Raw genomic sequence first — 12039 nt, 5'->3', positions numbered from 1 at the left:
AACGTATTAAAAAATAAATCGTTTCGTTTATTCACAATGTAAATGGGTAACCTAACGAGCTAGAATCACTCTAAAGCAACATAAATACAACCAATATTGTACATAACAGAAGGTTCAGTTTACTTCAACACGTCTATGCAATCACGCCCCGTTCAAATCCCTCCACAGTTAAACACCAGACAGTTGCATTGTCCTGATTAGGTTACTACTAATGATAATGTGTGCCCAGTTCAAAACGACTCAAAGATGTCTAAAATAAAGTCATACCCTGCCCAGCAACACGTACCTAACTGCGCCTAAAAATTCAGGGAGTACCCTCCGGGTCTGAAATACTCAACGATTTATCTCCACCTATTTTTCAAAGTTGATGTAAAAATTCTTTTTAATTACTTCCCTCACATGCCTACCTGATAATAAGGGGCTGGATCTTAATGTTATAATGACTAGAACCCGCCACAAGACCATCTCATTCACTGTAAGATCTTTACAGAATCCAAATGTCGATGCCGTTTCACTGGGTTCTCGGAAACTTTTGCTATGCAAATAGTGAAAGTCAGTAATTAATATGTACAGTTTGTTAATCTTCGGAATTTTTTACCTAGAAATAACTTGAAGAGATTTTTTTAGCTATGGAAGAGTACGACTTGCCGTAATAAATCTACATCTTCGGTGAACGAACTCGAAGCCGTGCCTACATTGCAAAAACAGTGGGTACGTATAACCAAATCACGATGGCAACCACATAGAGGTAAAGTTTGCATTCGAGCCAAGTGGCCCATCAGGCCGGAGCTTATCCCGGTTTCTGTAGCATGAAGCGACTAGGAGTATTTCTACTCATTCCTGGATACATGTAAGATGCTGGTACATCGCAGGGTTATACCCAGCACTAAATTCGTTAGGGTTAGGGGTTAGGGTTAGGGTTTGTAAAGTGTCTTGCCCAAGAACACAACACAATGACCACGGCGAGGACTCCAACCCGGATCCTTCGATCCGGAGACAAACACACTATCCATGAGGACACCGCGTACAGTATCTCTGCACATTTCTTTATTACCGTCCTGTGCAAAGAACATCGTGAAATGACTACGACGGTGTAAACGCATGTAAACACATGCGGTTAAATGTCATTCATAGTTCACTTATCCGTGATAGATGACCACAGTATGGAGAGAGAAACGTCGGAAGGAAATTTCGAATACAAACATTGGCATGGGAAGCGGCACCAATGCCAGGTACCAATTTTTATCTTTAGTTGTTTATGAACACCTCTTTCAAGTTGCTACCGTATATGATGCACTTATGATTTGGCCCCGTAAAGGTGGGACAAAAATCGGCCCAAGTCAAACCGTAGTATTACCTACGGAGTAATCTGAATATAGGGAGATAGAAGAAGAAAGAGCAAAAACACTTGTGTAGTGCGGCCTTGCCAGCAGTATCGCCAAAAATGGCGCAAACAGTCATGCACCGCAAGGCGATGAAAACTAATGAGGGACCAAGGTTCCTAGTACCCACCTCCTCGTCTGCCCAGGATAGAGTTAACTTTTTGCGGTCAAAGGGAAAATAAATTAACAGAGTTGGTAGGCACCTTGAAGTTCTTTGAATTTGAAAATAAAAATCTAAGGTCTTGAAATTCCGTGAAAAGTACATTGGACCCTTGAAAAACCCATGAAATTTTAAGGAAAAAGAGCAAGCTGCCAAATAGCTTGACAAAAAAAAAAATTGCCCACGTGGGGAAAGAACTAAATCAAAATGACTATGAGCCACTCAACTTGGAAAATGGATCGTCTGTAAGCAGGGACAGTTTTTATGCCACTAAACTGAGTTTTTTTCTTTCCTATTTTAAGAGTAAAACCAGGACGTACAAGTTAATTATCAACTCTTTTTTACTTGAGCATCTAGTGTCAAATTCTAATGACATTTTTCTAGTCGATGGAGTCGTTGAAAAAAATGAATTTTGCTCTGGAATGTTCTCGAAAAGTCCTTGAATTTTTTAAGGAACCTTGAGTGTAGCAGGACGACGTGAAGGACAAAAAATTATTGAAATTCAAATATGTTCCACTTTATTTCAGTTTCAAACTGTTTCACATTAAGGTAAAAAAGACAACTGCCCATGTTTATTCTAATGTGATGAACTATGTTGAAATATTTGCTGAGAAGTGAGAAGTTGCAATTGTCAGTCTTGAAAACCAGCGCAATGCGTACAACGGAATACAATCAGTTTCTACACCGTTAAAGAAAACTCTGTATTTCGCATGTAGAGGACATACATTGTTAGCAAAAAGTTCTGTTGGTAGCTGATTTATCTCAGGGTGATAGGGGCGTACATGCCCTGAACACGAAACCATTGTGAAGGCCTCATTAAATTCAGTTTGTGACTAAATGTACCATGATTAAAACGGTATCATTAGTATTTAAACAACTTGCATCCTTGTCAGTCTTGTCAATGAGACCCTTTATTTCCGATTAGGTTTTTCGTTGTTCAATCAATGTCTTTTCCTAACTGTTGCAATTACCGTTTATTTCATTTCAAGCACTAAAACTCTAAATGGGAACTAAACGTTTTTTCGATCAGTTCGCGAACTTGCACTCTGCCCTCCAGGCTTCCTTTTCCAATCGGAGCTGCAAAAAGACAAAGAAAGAGCAAATATTGACAATAAGTTTAAGTTTGGTCAGAAAAATTAAGCGCGCTAATCTAAAAGAAGTATACTGTGCTCTCATTTAGATCCGTCTATATGTTGATAATAATAATGTTAAATTCAAGTTCAAAAATTGAATTAGGACACAAATACTCACTAGAGTTAACTGAATCATGAAGAAGCAATATTTTCCAAAACAATTTTTTACAATGATAAAATTTCGAATCCACTCTTTGAAATAGTTTCGAGATCAAATATTTAATGTTATTGTTAATAAGAAATGGTTCTGAAACGATATAGGGTTGACCGCTTTCAAGACTTCGATAACTGGTTATTACCGAGCTATGTATGGCATGTGTTCTCGTATAGGATATATATCCACCGCCAGGTATTTCACATATACTCGTCTCCTCTGATGATGTTTCACGCATTTGTGTGGTAGTTCTGATAATTTGGGGGTTTTTTTGGGGGGGGGGGGAGAGGAAGGGGGGGGCGCGGTGGCGTTATGGTTAGTGCGCTCGACTTCGGATCGAGCGGTCCGGGTTCGAGCCATGGCCGGACTCATCTTGGCAAGATACTTTACTCTCACAGTGCCTCTCTCCACCGGGTACCGGCGAATGTAATGCTGGGGGCTAACCCCGCGATGGACTAGTATCCTATCCAGGGGAGAATCGAAATACTCCTAATCGCGTCATGCTACTGAAACTGGGATAAGCTCTGGTCTGATGGGCCACTTGGCTTGTATGAAGACTTAACCTCTGATCTCGCTTTGCACTTTTAGTTTTCCATCTCCTTTGAACGCCTGCCACGCAAGCTAACCACACGGTGACAATCTAATAGCCTAACAATTGTCTTCAAATCTTGTAATAATTGGAACTTTTTAGAAATGGAAAATGCAAGAGGGTTTTGATTACCTTTCATACTTGTCATAATTCTGTATCTCCAACTGACGCAGTTGGTTCGCAGATTAACCTAAAAAGCAGTAAGATGCAAACGTTTTAATAACAACAGTGGTGGTGTTGTTTGTTTGAATTAAGACAGTGACGCGACTGAACGAGCTCAAAGAACGTACTTTGTTACTCTATCATATCAAATCTGTGAATTACTTTAAAAGGACTTTCTTACTTTTTGTAATAAAAAGTAATAAAAACACCTTAAAACTTCATCGTCTTGTCCTTCAACTCTTTTTCTCCTTTTCCTGAAACAACCAAATTCACAAATGCAGTAATTGTTTTAGGAAACAAATGGCAAACTATGATTGACACTGATTCGCTTTTGATCTTCTTGCAATTTATACAATCTTAAATAATATCATATCAAATCTGTGAATTATTTTAAAGGACTATTTTATTTCTTCGGTAAAAAAGTAATAAAAACACCTTAAAATTTCATCGTCTGGTCCTTGAACTCTTTTTCTCATTTCCGTGAAACAACCAAATTCACAAATGCAGTATTTATTTTTAGGAAACAAATGGCGGACTACGATTGACACTGATTCGCTTTTGATCTTCTTGCATTTTATACAATCTTAAATAATAAAATGATCTGTAAATTACTTTAAAGGATAAAACTTTTGGAGCGATCTGTGCCCGTGATTAAAATTTAAAAAAGGAGTTTAAAACAGATATAAAAACATTAAAACTGAATTTTAAATGACTATTTTATTTTTTGTTAAAAAGTAGTAAAATCACCTAAGTAAAATGTCATCTTCTGGTCCTTCAACTCTTTTTCTCCTTTTCCTGAAACAACCAAATTCACAAATGCAGTAATCTTTTTAGGAAACAAATGGCAAACTATGATTTATACTGATTTTTCTTGCAATTTATACAACCTTAAATAAAAAGAGAATCCCAATTTTAAAACTGTTTGATCTGTTTTTGATTTCATACATTGTATGCTCCTACCTTATATAACAGATTCCAGCTACCACCAGGGCAGCTAGAAGAATTGCTAACACCACTGGAACAATAACAGCTACCACATTTAAACCTGCAAACAGGAAAATACTATAAACTAAAGGTACTTAGAGCAGACCGAATAACTACAATAAGCGACAAAACTGGTTGGGACACTAAAGAAATGATACTCTACGGTATTTATCCCCTTAAAGGCATCTAGCGATAATTCTTTGACACCTCCGCCTCCTCCCTCCCTCCCCCTCCTCCTCCCCTCCCCCCAAATTCAATGTTATGTAGGTGATGGGGACTGCGTAGCAGTTTATCCTTCAGGGGGGGCGAGGGTAAAAACTGTTTCCAGGACTGCCGAAAACAGAACTTTACAGTGTCTCAACACTTTTGTCTCCTATTGTAGAAGGATAATAACGTTAATGAGAGTACGATAAATATGGAATCGACATTTAAAGCAGACCGGAAGTGTCAATTATGTACTATGCTGCCCATAGCGTTATGATTTTCCTCGGGTTACTTCTGAAATCTTAATCTATACTCATGGCCTCAGTGAACTTTTCCTCGCTGTTATAGAGACTGTCTTGATTCGATTTAGACTTTCAGGGGCACCCAACGGATCGTTTCGGTAAATTATCTGTTCGGAAGGCCTTTAATCCCCTCTGATTTTCTTGAGAGAATTGGCACCTCGGACTTTCGTGATATAAGAAATTTAATGTCTGTTGTTTTCGGACTGTTGAAAATGGCGTTTTGAGTACCGAAAAAAGGTCAGCTATCATTTTCGGAAAGGCGATAAGACCTAAGGTTTTCGGGAAATGGACAAAAAAGCATTAATAAATTCGAGAATACTCAAGTTCCCCTAGAATATCCGAACAGATAAAATTTTTTTAGTGCAACCTAAAATTAACCTACAGAGCTTTAAAAGTACTCCAGATAGCCTAAAACAGCATCTAACAGCATTAGAGAGAAAACGGTCGTTGGGTGCCCCTGGACTTTCAGGTGCACTAGTTACCATCGAATCATCGCCATGAGAAGTGAAGATGATTATCTTAGCGGAGGAAAATTGAGTGTTTTACCTTTCCTCTGTGTTTGTTTTGTTTCATTCCTCTTTCCACTTTCCTTTGACGGCTGCGAGGCCGCAATGGCACAGGACTCTAAATTTCATGGAAGATGGTGTCACTTTCATTGTGTTAACTTATATGAAAGGTTATCACTTGCATGCCAACTACTTAGCTATAATAAGAGAGTGTAGTGTTTGACTATTGATTTTTCGATTGCCATGCCTTCTTATGTTTTGTATATACGCAAAAGCAATCAGAGTTAATAGATAATCGCATATTTTATGCCAGTTTTAAAAGGGCCTTGAAGGGGCCTTAAAAGGACCCAAAAACACCTACCCGAATTATTAACACCATAATATGAAACGCTGAAGCCGTGGAAAGATCCCTCCTTGTCTGATTTGAATACCACGAATATCTGATTTGACGAGATGCAGATTCCTTCCTTTGGGGGAGGGTGACCTCCGTAAAACATTTTCCATGCCTTCCCCGTCGCATTATCTCCATCATACACAAACAGCACGTCTGTGTTATTTTCATTTTGCAAACTAAAGCTTGAGAATATTAAGTAGATTTGTTGTACTGTGATAACCGTGATTCTCCAGAAGCAGTACTGTCCATCCGGATAATTTCTTGGATAGTTTGATGACTGGAAAGTGCCATTGACTGCAGTTAGGGTTTCGTTGCATCCTGGAATAAAAGAATTGTTTTGGGTTATCTATCGTTTTGATTTTCCTTAATATGTTGCTGTATATCATGTTTCCCCTGTCAGTTTCAGTTGCTTTCTCAGTACCAATTTGACTTTCAGGCAACTGCACTAAGCAGCAAACCAAATTTTACATACACTTTTAGTTTGTTATTCTTTTTTCTTGGCGCACCTGTAAACTAGCTGGTGCGTCCTGTAGACTCTGCTTACCGAGTCTATGGAACACACCGTGTCTGATGTCACGTACCTTTTTAAGAATCTAAGGAGGCAGTTACTCTGTTCAACTGGGAGAAGGCCCTAGAAGCTCGAGGGCAGTTGTTAATGAGCTATTTGTTCAAGGTAGAAAATTAAACGGCAAAAACAAATCATTTTTATCTTTGGCCTATGACTGATAAAGAATGGCGGAGGCACTGGCCAGTTATGCTAAAATAATGAGGTTGTTCGCTCTCTGTTTTGTTCCACTTCCCTGGTTGACTCGGGGCCTCATCGTCGCCATCTGTTGATCTATAGCAAGCTACAGCTCGAAGTCTAATGTTATACAAACAAGAAAAAAAGTAGAAGAGGCTCGCTACCATAACCTTTAGTACAGTACTTGTAAAAAGTAGACGTTCGAAAAGTCGGGTACTAAAACTGTTTTATCATGCTTTTTCTACCTATCTTTGGTGGTAATTTAGTTGTTGATGTCCACGGTTTAACTCTGGGTGTCGTTTTTATCAGCGTATGTGCTGCAGGAGTAATCGGAGATAAATGCGTTACTTCCGGAGACTGCAGGGTCATAGAAATAACATAAGAGGACGACGCCATTTCCGAAGATCGTGTGGAGGACGATGACGTCACCATTAAGGTTTTTGCAGTCGTGGCAGGAGTAACCAGCGAGAAAGTCACTTTCGAAGTTTCTGTTATCGATGTTGCGGTGGACGATAATGTCACCTTTGGTGCCGTAAAGGTCTTGGAAGTAAGGACATGTAATGATGTGTCTTCTGGTGAAGTCACTTCCGAGGTTTGTGCTTTTGTAGGAACCGCTATATATAACGGAAAAGTAAGTTAATTTAACAAGGAAATTGTGCACAAATTTTGAGAGTTTGAGTTCCAGTAGAACTGAAACACTACATATAATCAAACATTGAACCACTATAAACACCATGGACATTATTATGTACCATGTGCGCAGTCAAAAGAAAGTGGCACACCAAGCACTCCTTTTGCGCGGTTCCCACTGAAAAACGACAACAACTACTAAGAAATCAACAGCTAAGTTACACATGCTCACAGCTGTTCGACAATTATTGAAATCTCTATAGAAAATTCTTCATTTGTCAATGTCTGGCAGATCGAATATTTACCTCTGCAATGAGCATCGGCAGATGTCACCCTGAGTCTCAACCTACTACTAAATTACCTTTTGGTTCCAATAACTACTACAATTTACACTTATGTGTAGTGAGTACTCTTTATGTAACAAAAGGTGAAAAATTCGCAGTACTGTCCATTCGGATAATGTTTTGTATAGTTTAGTGACTTGAGAGTGCCACTGACGTCTGTCAGGTTTTTTAACGCCCTAGAAAATAAAAACAAATTGCTTTGAGATTGTCCTTGAAAATTGCCGTCCCCTACATATTTGGGAATTTTACAGTGACGACACTCGAACCGTGAACACTTACGACTTTTTTAACATATTTTTAGTGACCATAGAATGCGGGCCTTCCCTTCTAACAAGAGTATTTAGCGTTTTTACACTTTTAAAAAAAATACAAACATTATACATTATATGAAGAGGCTTTATTCCATGGTCATCAAAAAAATGTACAAAAAAACTGTTAAGTGTTCACAGTTCAAGTGTCCTTACTGTAATTGGTACAAGGAGTGAGAGGTCTTGGGCTTGATAAGCTGTAAAAATTACATTGCCAGCAAAAATTGAATTCGTCAAATGATTGTCATGTATGTGTTGGGGTTGGTGAGAAATTTCACGCAGTCCGAGTTTGCATTTCAGAGTTCAGCTGCTGGGCGAAATGTTCGCTCTAATTTACATTGCATGTTTTCTCACCCTGATAGTAACAGTAATAAATGGTGGGGTGCATTTTGCCAGCGTTGTAAGGATACGAGCCATTTCGTTGGTCGTCGTTGTTCCGGTCACTTGTAGAATAATATATCCACTCCAAACTAGCTTCTGCCCCCTTCACCTTCTGGCATTTCATGGACTCGTAAGCCAGCAGAAAAAATGGAGATTTAGAAGGAAGGAGGACAGGATCGTCTTTGTCTCCGTCTGTTCTACAACAAAACGCAATCTCCGTAGATTCCCCGTAATCGCCATCAGGAAGAAGACCATCCTTTTTATTTGAATCGAGTTCTTGGTCGTCATTCCAGAAGACCCATCCTGATGTCAAACCTTCAGGACAGGGGCCTTTTTTATAAATACAGTATTTCCCTGAAATGAGCGTTAGATTTAATGAACGACCAGGTCTTGTCGTGTTTCATGCTATCATGCAATAATAAGTTCAGCAAAATGCAAATGTATAGACGATTTTGTAAACACTTCTTTAGTTTGATCTTTCCAATTAGCAAACATGCCTTAAAGTCTACGAAATATAGACTCCTTTGACTGTTCAGCATCTCGTAGAGCGAGGTTGACTCTAACACGTGTTTGGCCCATGTTATGGTAAGACCCACGGCAAAGTATAAGAAACTTTCTTTGAAAGCAACGTTGCTTTAGCAAAAGGAATGGTTGAATCCGTTAAGGTTATTAAAATCAAATCATAATCTTTCTTACCACATGACTACTCCTGCTGGGAATGGAATAGATTTCTACTTTGTTTAGGAGATGTTGAAAAAAATGTAGCAACCCTTTTTTTATTTTGTACTACAAAACCCCTTTACTCAGGCAATATACTCAATTCACAAACGAGGCTACTAGCTCCAGGTAAATTCATGTAAGAGATATGCATATGACCACAGAAACACTGTATCTGATATTCTTCATGTGCTACCTTGAAATTGATCACTTGATGTGATCGTGACCCACACATTCACAACACTAAAGGCAAAAGAAATATGAGTTAAGGCCATCAAGTTGAGAGTTTTGAGAGCTGTTCGGTAATTTTCCACCCTGATATGATTGTGTAAATATAGAATTGAATTGGAGTTGGAATTGAAATTGGAAAATTTTCATGTCCAATAGGCTGGAGTCATTTCTCAACTTCTTGGAACTTGACGTTTTACAACGTTTTGCATTAGTGTGGCACTGTATCAGTGGATGGTCAATGATGGCACAGTTCAATCATCTACTCAAGAGAGTATACACGTCAGATTCTCTAAGAATACCGCGAGTCTAAAAAGACACGAGCTGCATGCAACACGTGTCTTTTAGACACGTTAGAAGTCACCGAGTAAAATTAAGGTTTCGTGCTGAACATTAAATTAATAAACTACGCCAGGAGGCATAATCGGGAATGGAGAAAGTACTTGACGAACCTTGTGGCCACTCGGGTCTATCCTTGTCATCAGTTGTATTTTCTTTCATGCAAAACGATCGATTAACTGTAATTTTCTTTACTTTTCCGTCGATGTGGAATTGCGGAGACCTTGAGTTGTTTGATTTGTTACGATCGTCAAAATAATTTGTGTCCTGTAGTCTCCATCCCGTCTGCCAACGAAAGCCATCAGCCTGAGGACACCCGGCTCTAGGTTTGGGTATTCCGTATGTTCCAGCTGGCCATTGAACAGACCCTGTAAAGTAATGGTACGGTCAAGGGACAGTCGACAAAAGTTTAAAACATCTTTATCATTATATCAAGACTAAATAGTTAGGCTAAGGAAAAAAAAACCACTTTCAATGATAAAAGTTTCAAGAAGATCGAATTTTGAAGAATGCTATTGTAGCTTTCTATTTTATACATTTACATATCTGCTTCAGTTGGTCATATATAATGGCGGGAGATCTCTGTCGAGCTTTTCTATGGATTAAATTAAAATATAGTGATTGATATCAATTCACTGTCTGAAGCTTAACATGGTTCCATAAGTATGGTCTGAGAATACAGCTTTTTAAGTGTAACAATCATTTATATGTATTCTTAGCTAAGACTTCATTTAATTATGTAGAATGTTTTATCATAAGACATTTTAAAAGATGATGATCATGACTTTCTAGTTGTTTTGGTGATGTCCCCTGTATTGAAAGAATAATAAGAGTTTGTATGGGAATGCAGCGAGCGTGCAGTAATCAGCAGATAAAGATATGGTAACAGAGTACAATCCTTTCCTCGCTTGCGTTGCGTATTCCTGTATTATACACAAAAAACGTGGATAGCCGTTCGATGTAAGATGATTCGGGCGACTGAGTTCGATTGACTGAATTTGACTAAACAAATGTTCCATACCCGTCGTACTAATGATCACCGGTTGACTACTCCAGGTCAAATAACTTTCCGAGAATATCCCGCCAAATTTGCATGATTCCTACCGTATAGCAAGATCAGTTATCAGAAGAACTCAGTCTTGTCGACATAAATTGTCGAGAAGAAACTCCATTTCATTCTACTTTGCTGACTTTAATTCGATTGGATTCTTCGATTCGATTCTATTGGGGTAAACTTTCTACAAATTAAGCCCTTTGCATTCTCAATTCTCCTTCGGCTGCTTAAATTCATCTTTTCGAGCTATTCCTTCAAAACTTAGCTGATTTTGGCCGCCCGGCTCAAAAAGATCCTCGCAAAACAAAGCTCAGTAACTGCTCAGGAAGTCCTGTAATAAACTTTGAATACTTTCGAAATTGATATGCGGAATGCTGTACGCATATCTTAACGTAGAGTTTCAAAACAACACGACCCTTGTTAGAATTCTAATTTGCCAGCCTTTTCCAAAAGCTTCTGTAAGGGTGCCATTTAATCAACAATGGTTAGCTATAAAACGTATACCATACTTCGTGAAAGGAAACATTCCTTCGGTTGTTTTATGTAGAGAGATGAAAAGATCGAACCTAGTTTTAAAAAATTATATATTCCCATCGTAATTGTACTTACGTCACATCAGTTTTGAACTGCTTCTTCTGTCTGTTGTCCCTCTTTCTCTGACAAGAAGTCACGTTTGAAGAAATTACTTACGAGGGTCGATACATCCGCCTACAAGATTTTCTAAAAACCTTAAGACTTTTGCGCGTCTTTTCGAATGGTCGCTACTTTCGGAAGGTCGTTGCTTTTAAAACTATACGATGTATCTATTGTCTTTTTCCAGTTAAATGCGACCACTAGTACGGCCAGGATCACTCTGTCTTTTGCTCAGTTATTGCCCTTACAGTCATTATTTTAACCTGTTATCAGAAACTGTGTCAAATAATGTCGTCAAAGACAGGAATGTATTTTTAGTTTCGAGTCACGATTGTTTACATTTCCCAGCTTGCAATGTCAATGGGATCTCGAGAACATGCTCTTTAAACCTACCTGATGATTGCAGGCTGAACAGGACAGTTATCGCATAAGTTTGCCACAGCATCCTGTCTGGTTCGATAAACAATATGCCAATGTTCAGCTAAGATGAATAGCGAACGCAAAGAGTTCCATAATGACCTTTCGGTTTCTCAGAAATCTGAAACGTCCGTTACACAGATCATGCATAAATTAATATATTATACATTACAAACAAAGGGTCCAGTCAGACAGACAGACAGACAGACTATTTATTTCAACACGGTATCTCTTCAGTTACAAAGAATTGGTTTCCAAGAGAGCCGTGCCAAGACA

The 12039-nt window shown here is 38.6% G+C and overlaps 1 protein-coding gene across 2 annotated transcripts; it reads right to left on the bottom strand.

The window, feature by feature from the left end:
• Window positions 1-1927: 1927 nt before the first annotated feature.
• LOC145467935 (uncharacterized) lies at window positions 1928-12031 on the bottom strand. 2 transcript variants are annotated; one of them, XM_081451573.1, is made up of 11 exons: window positions 11740-12031; window positions 9773-10027; window positions 8349-8729; window positions 6958-7326; window positions 5938-6288; window positions 5617-5694; window positions 4541-4625; window positions 4328-4375; window positions 3762-3834; window positions 3551-3608; window positions 1928-2619 (listed from the first exon to the last, which is right to left on the bottom strand). In XM_081451573.1, exons 1-11 carry the CDS (start codon window positions 11789-11791, stop codon window positions 2534-2536), a joined length of 1836 nt encoding a protein of 611 aa, XP_081307699.1. In that variant the 5' UTR covers window positions 11792-12031; the 3' UTR covers window positions 1928-2533. The 2 variants fall into 2 exon arrangements, with proteins under 2 accessions (XP_081307699.1, XP_081307700.1); XM_081451574.1 differs by having other exon boundaries at window positions 2535-2619; window positions 3790-3834.
• Window positions 12032-12039: the final 8 nt, after the last annotated feature.

This window comes from Orbicella franksi, chromosome 14 (assembly GCF_964199315.1).
Source record: "Orbicella franksi chromosome 14, jaOrbFran1.1, whole genome shotgun sequence".
Lineage (NCBI taxonomy): Eukaryota > Metazoa > Cnidaria > Anthozoa > Scleractinia > Merulinidae > Orbicella > Orbicella franksi.
This window is presented reverse-complemented; position numbering and strand designations above follow the sequence as displayed.

What these genes read in the sequence shown, in the direction of transcription:
- LOC145467935 (XM_081451573.1), bottom strand. Translation starts at nt 11,791, where the DNA reads ATGCTGTGGCAAACTTATGCGATAACTGTCCTGTTCAGCCTGCAATCA. An exon ending in GAAGATGACATTTTACTTAG is followed by an intron (nt 3,835 to 4,327) that starts GTGATTTTACTA and finishes TGGTTGTTTCAG; the next exon opens with GAAAAGGAGAAAAAGAGTTG. An exon ending in ATTACTTTTTATTACAAAAA is followed by an intron (nt 3,609 to 3,761) that starts GTAAGAAAGTCC and finishes ACTGCTTTTTAG; the next exon opens with GTTAATCTGCGAACCAACTG.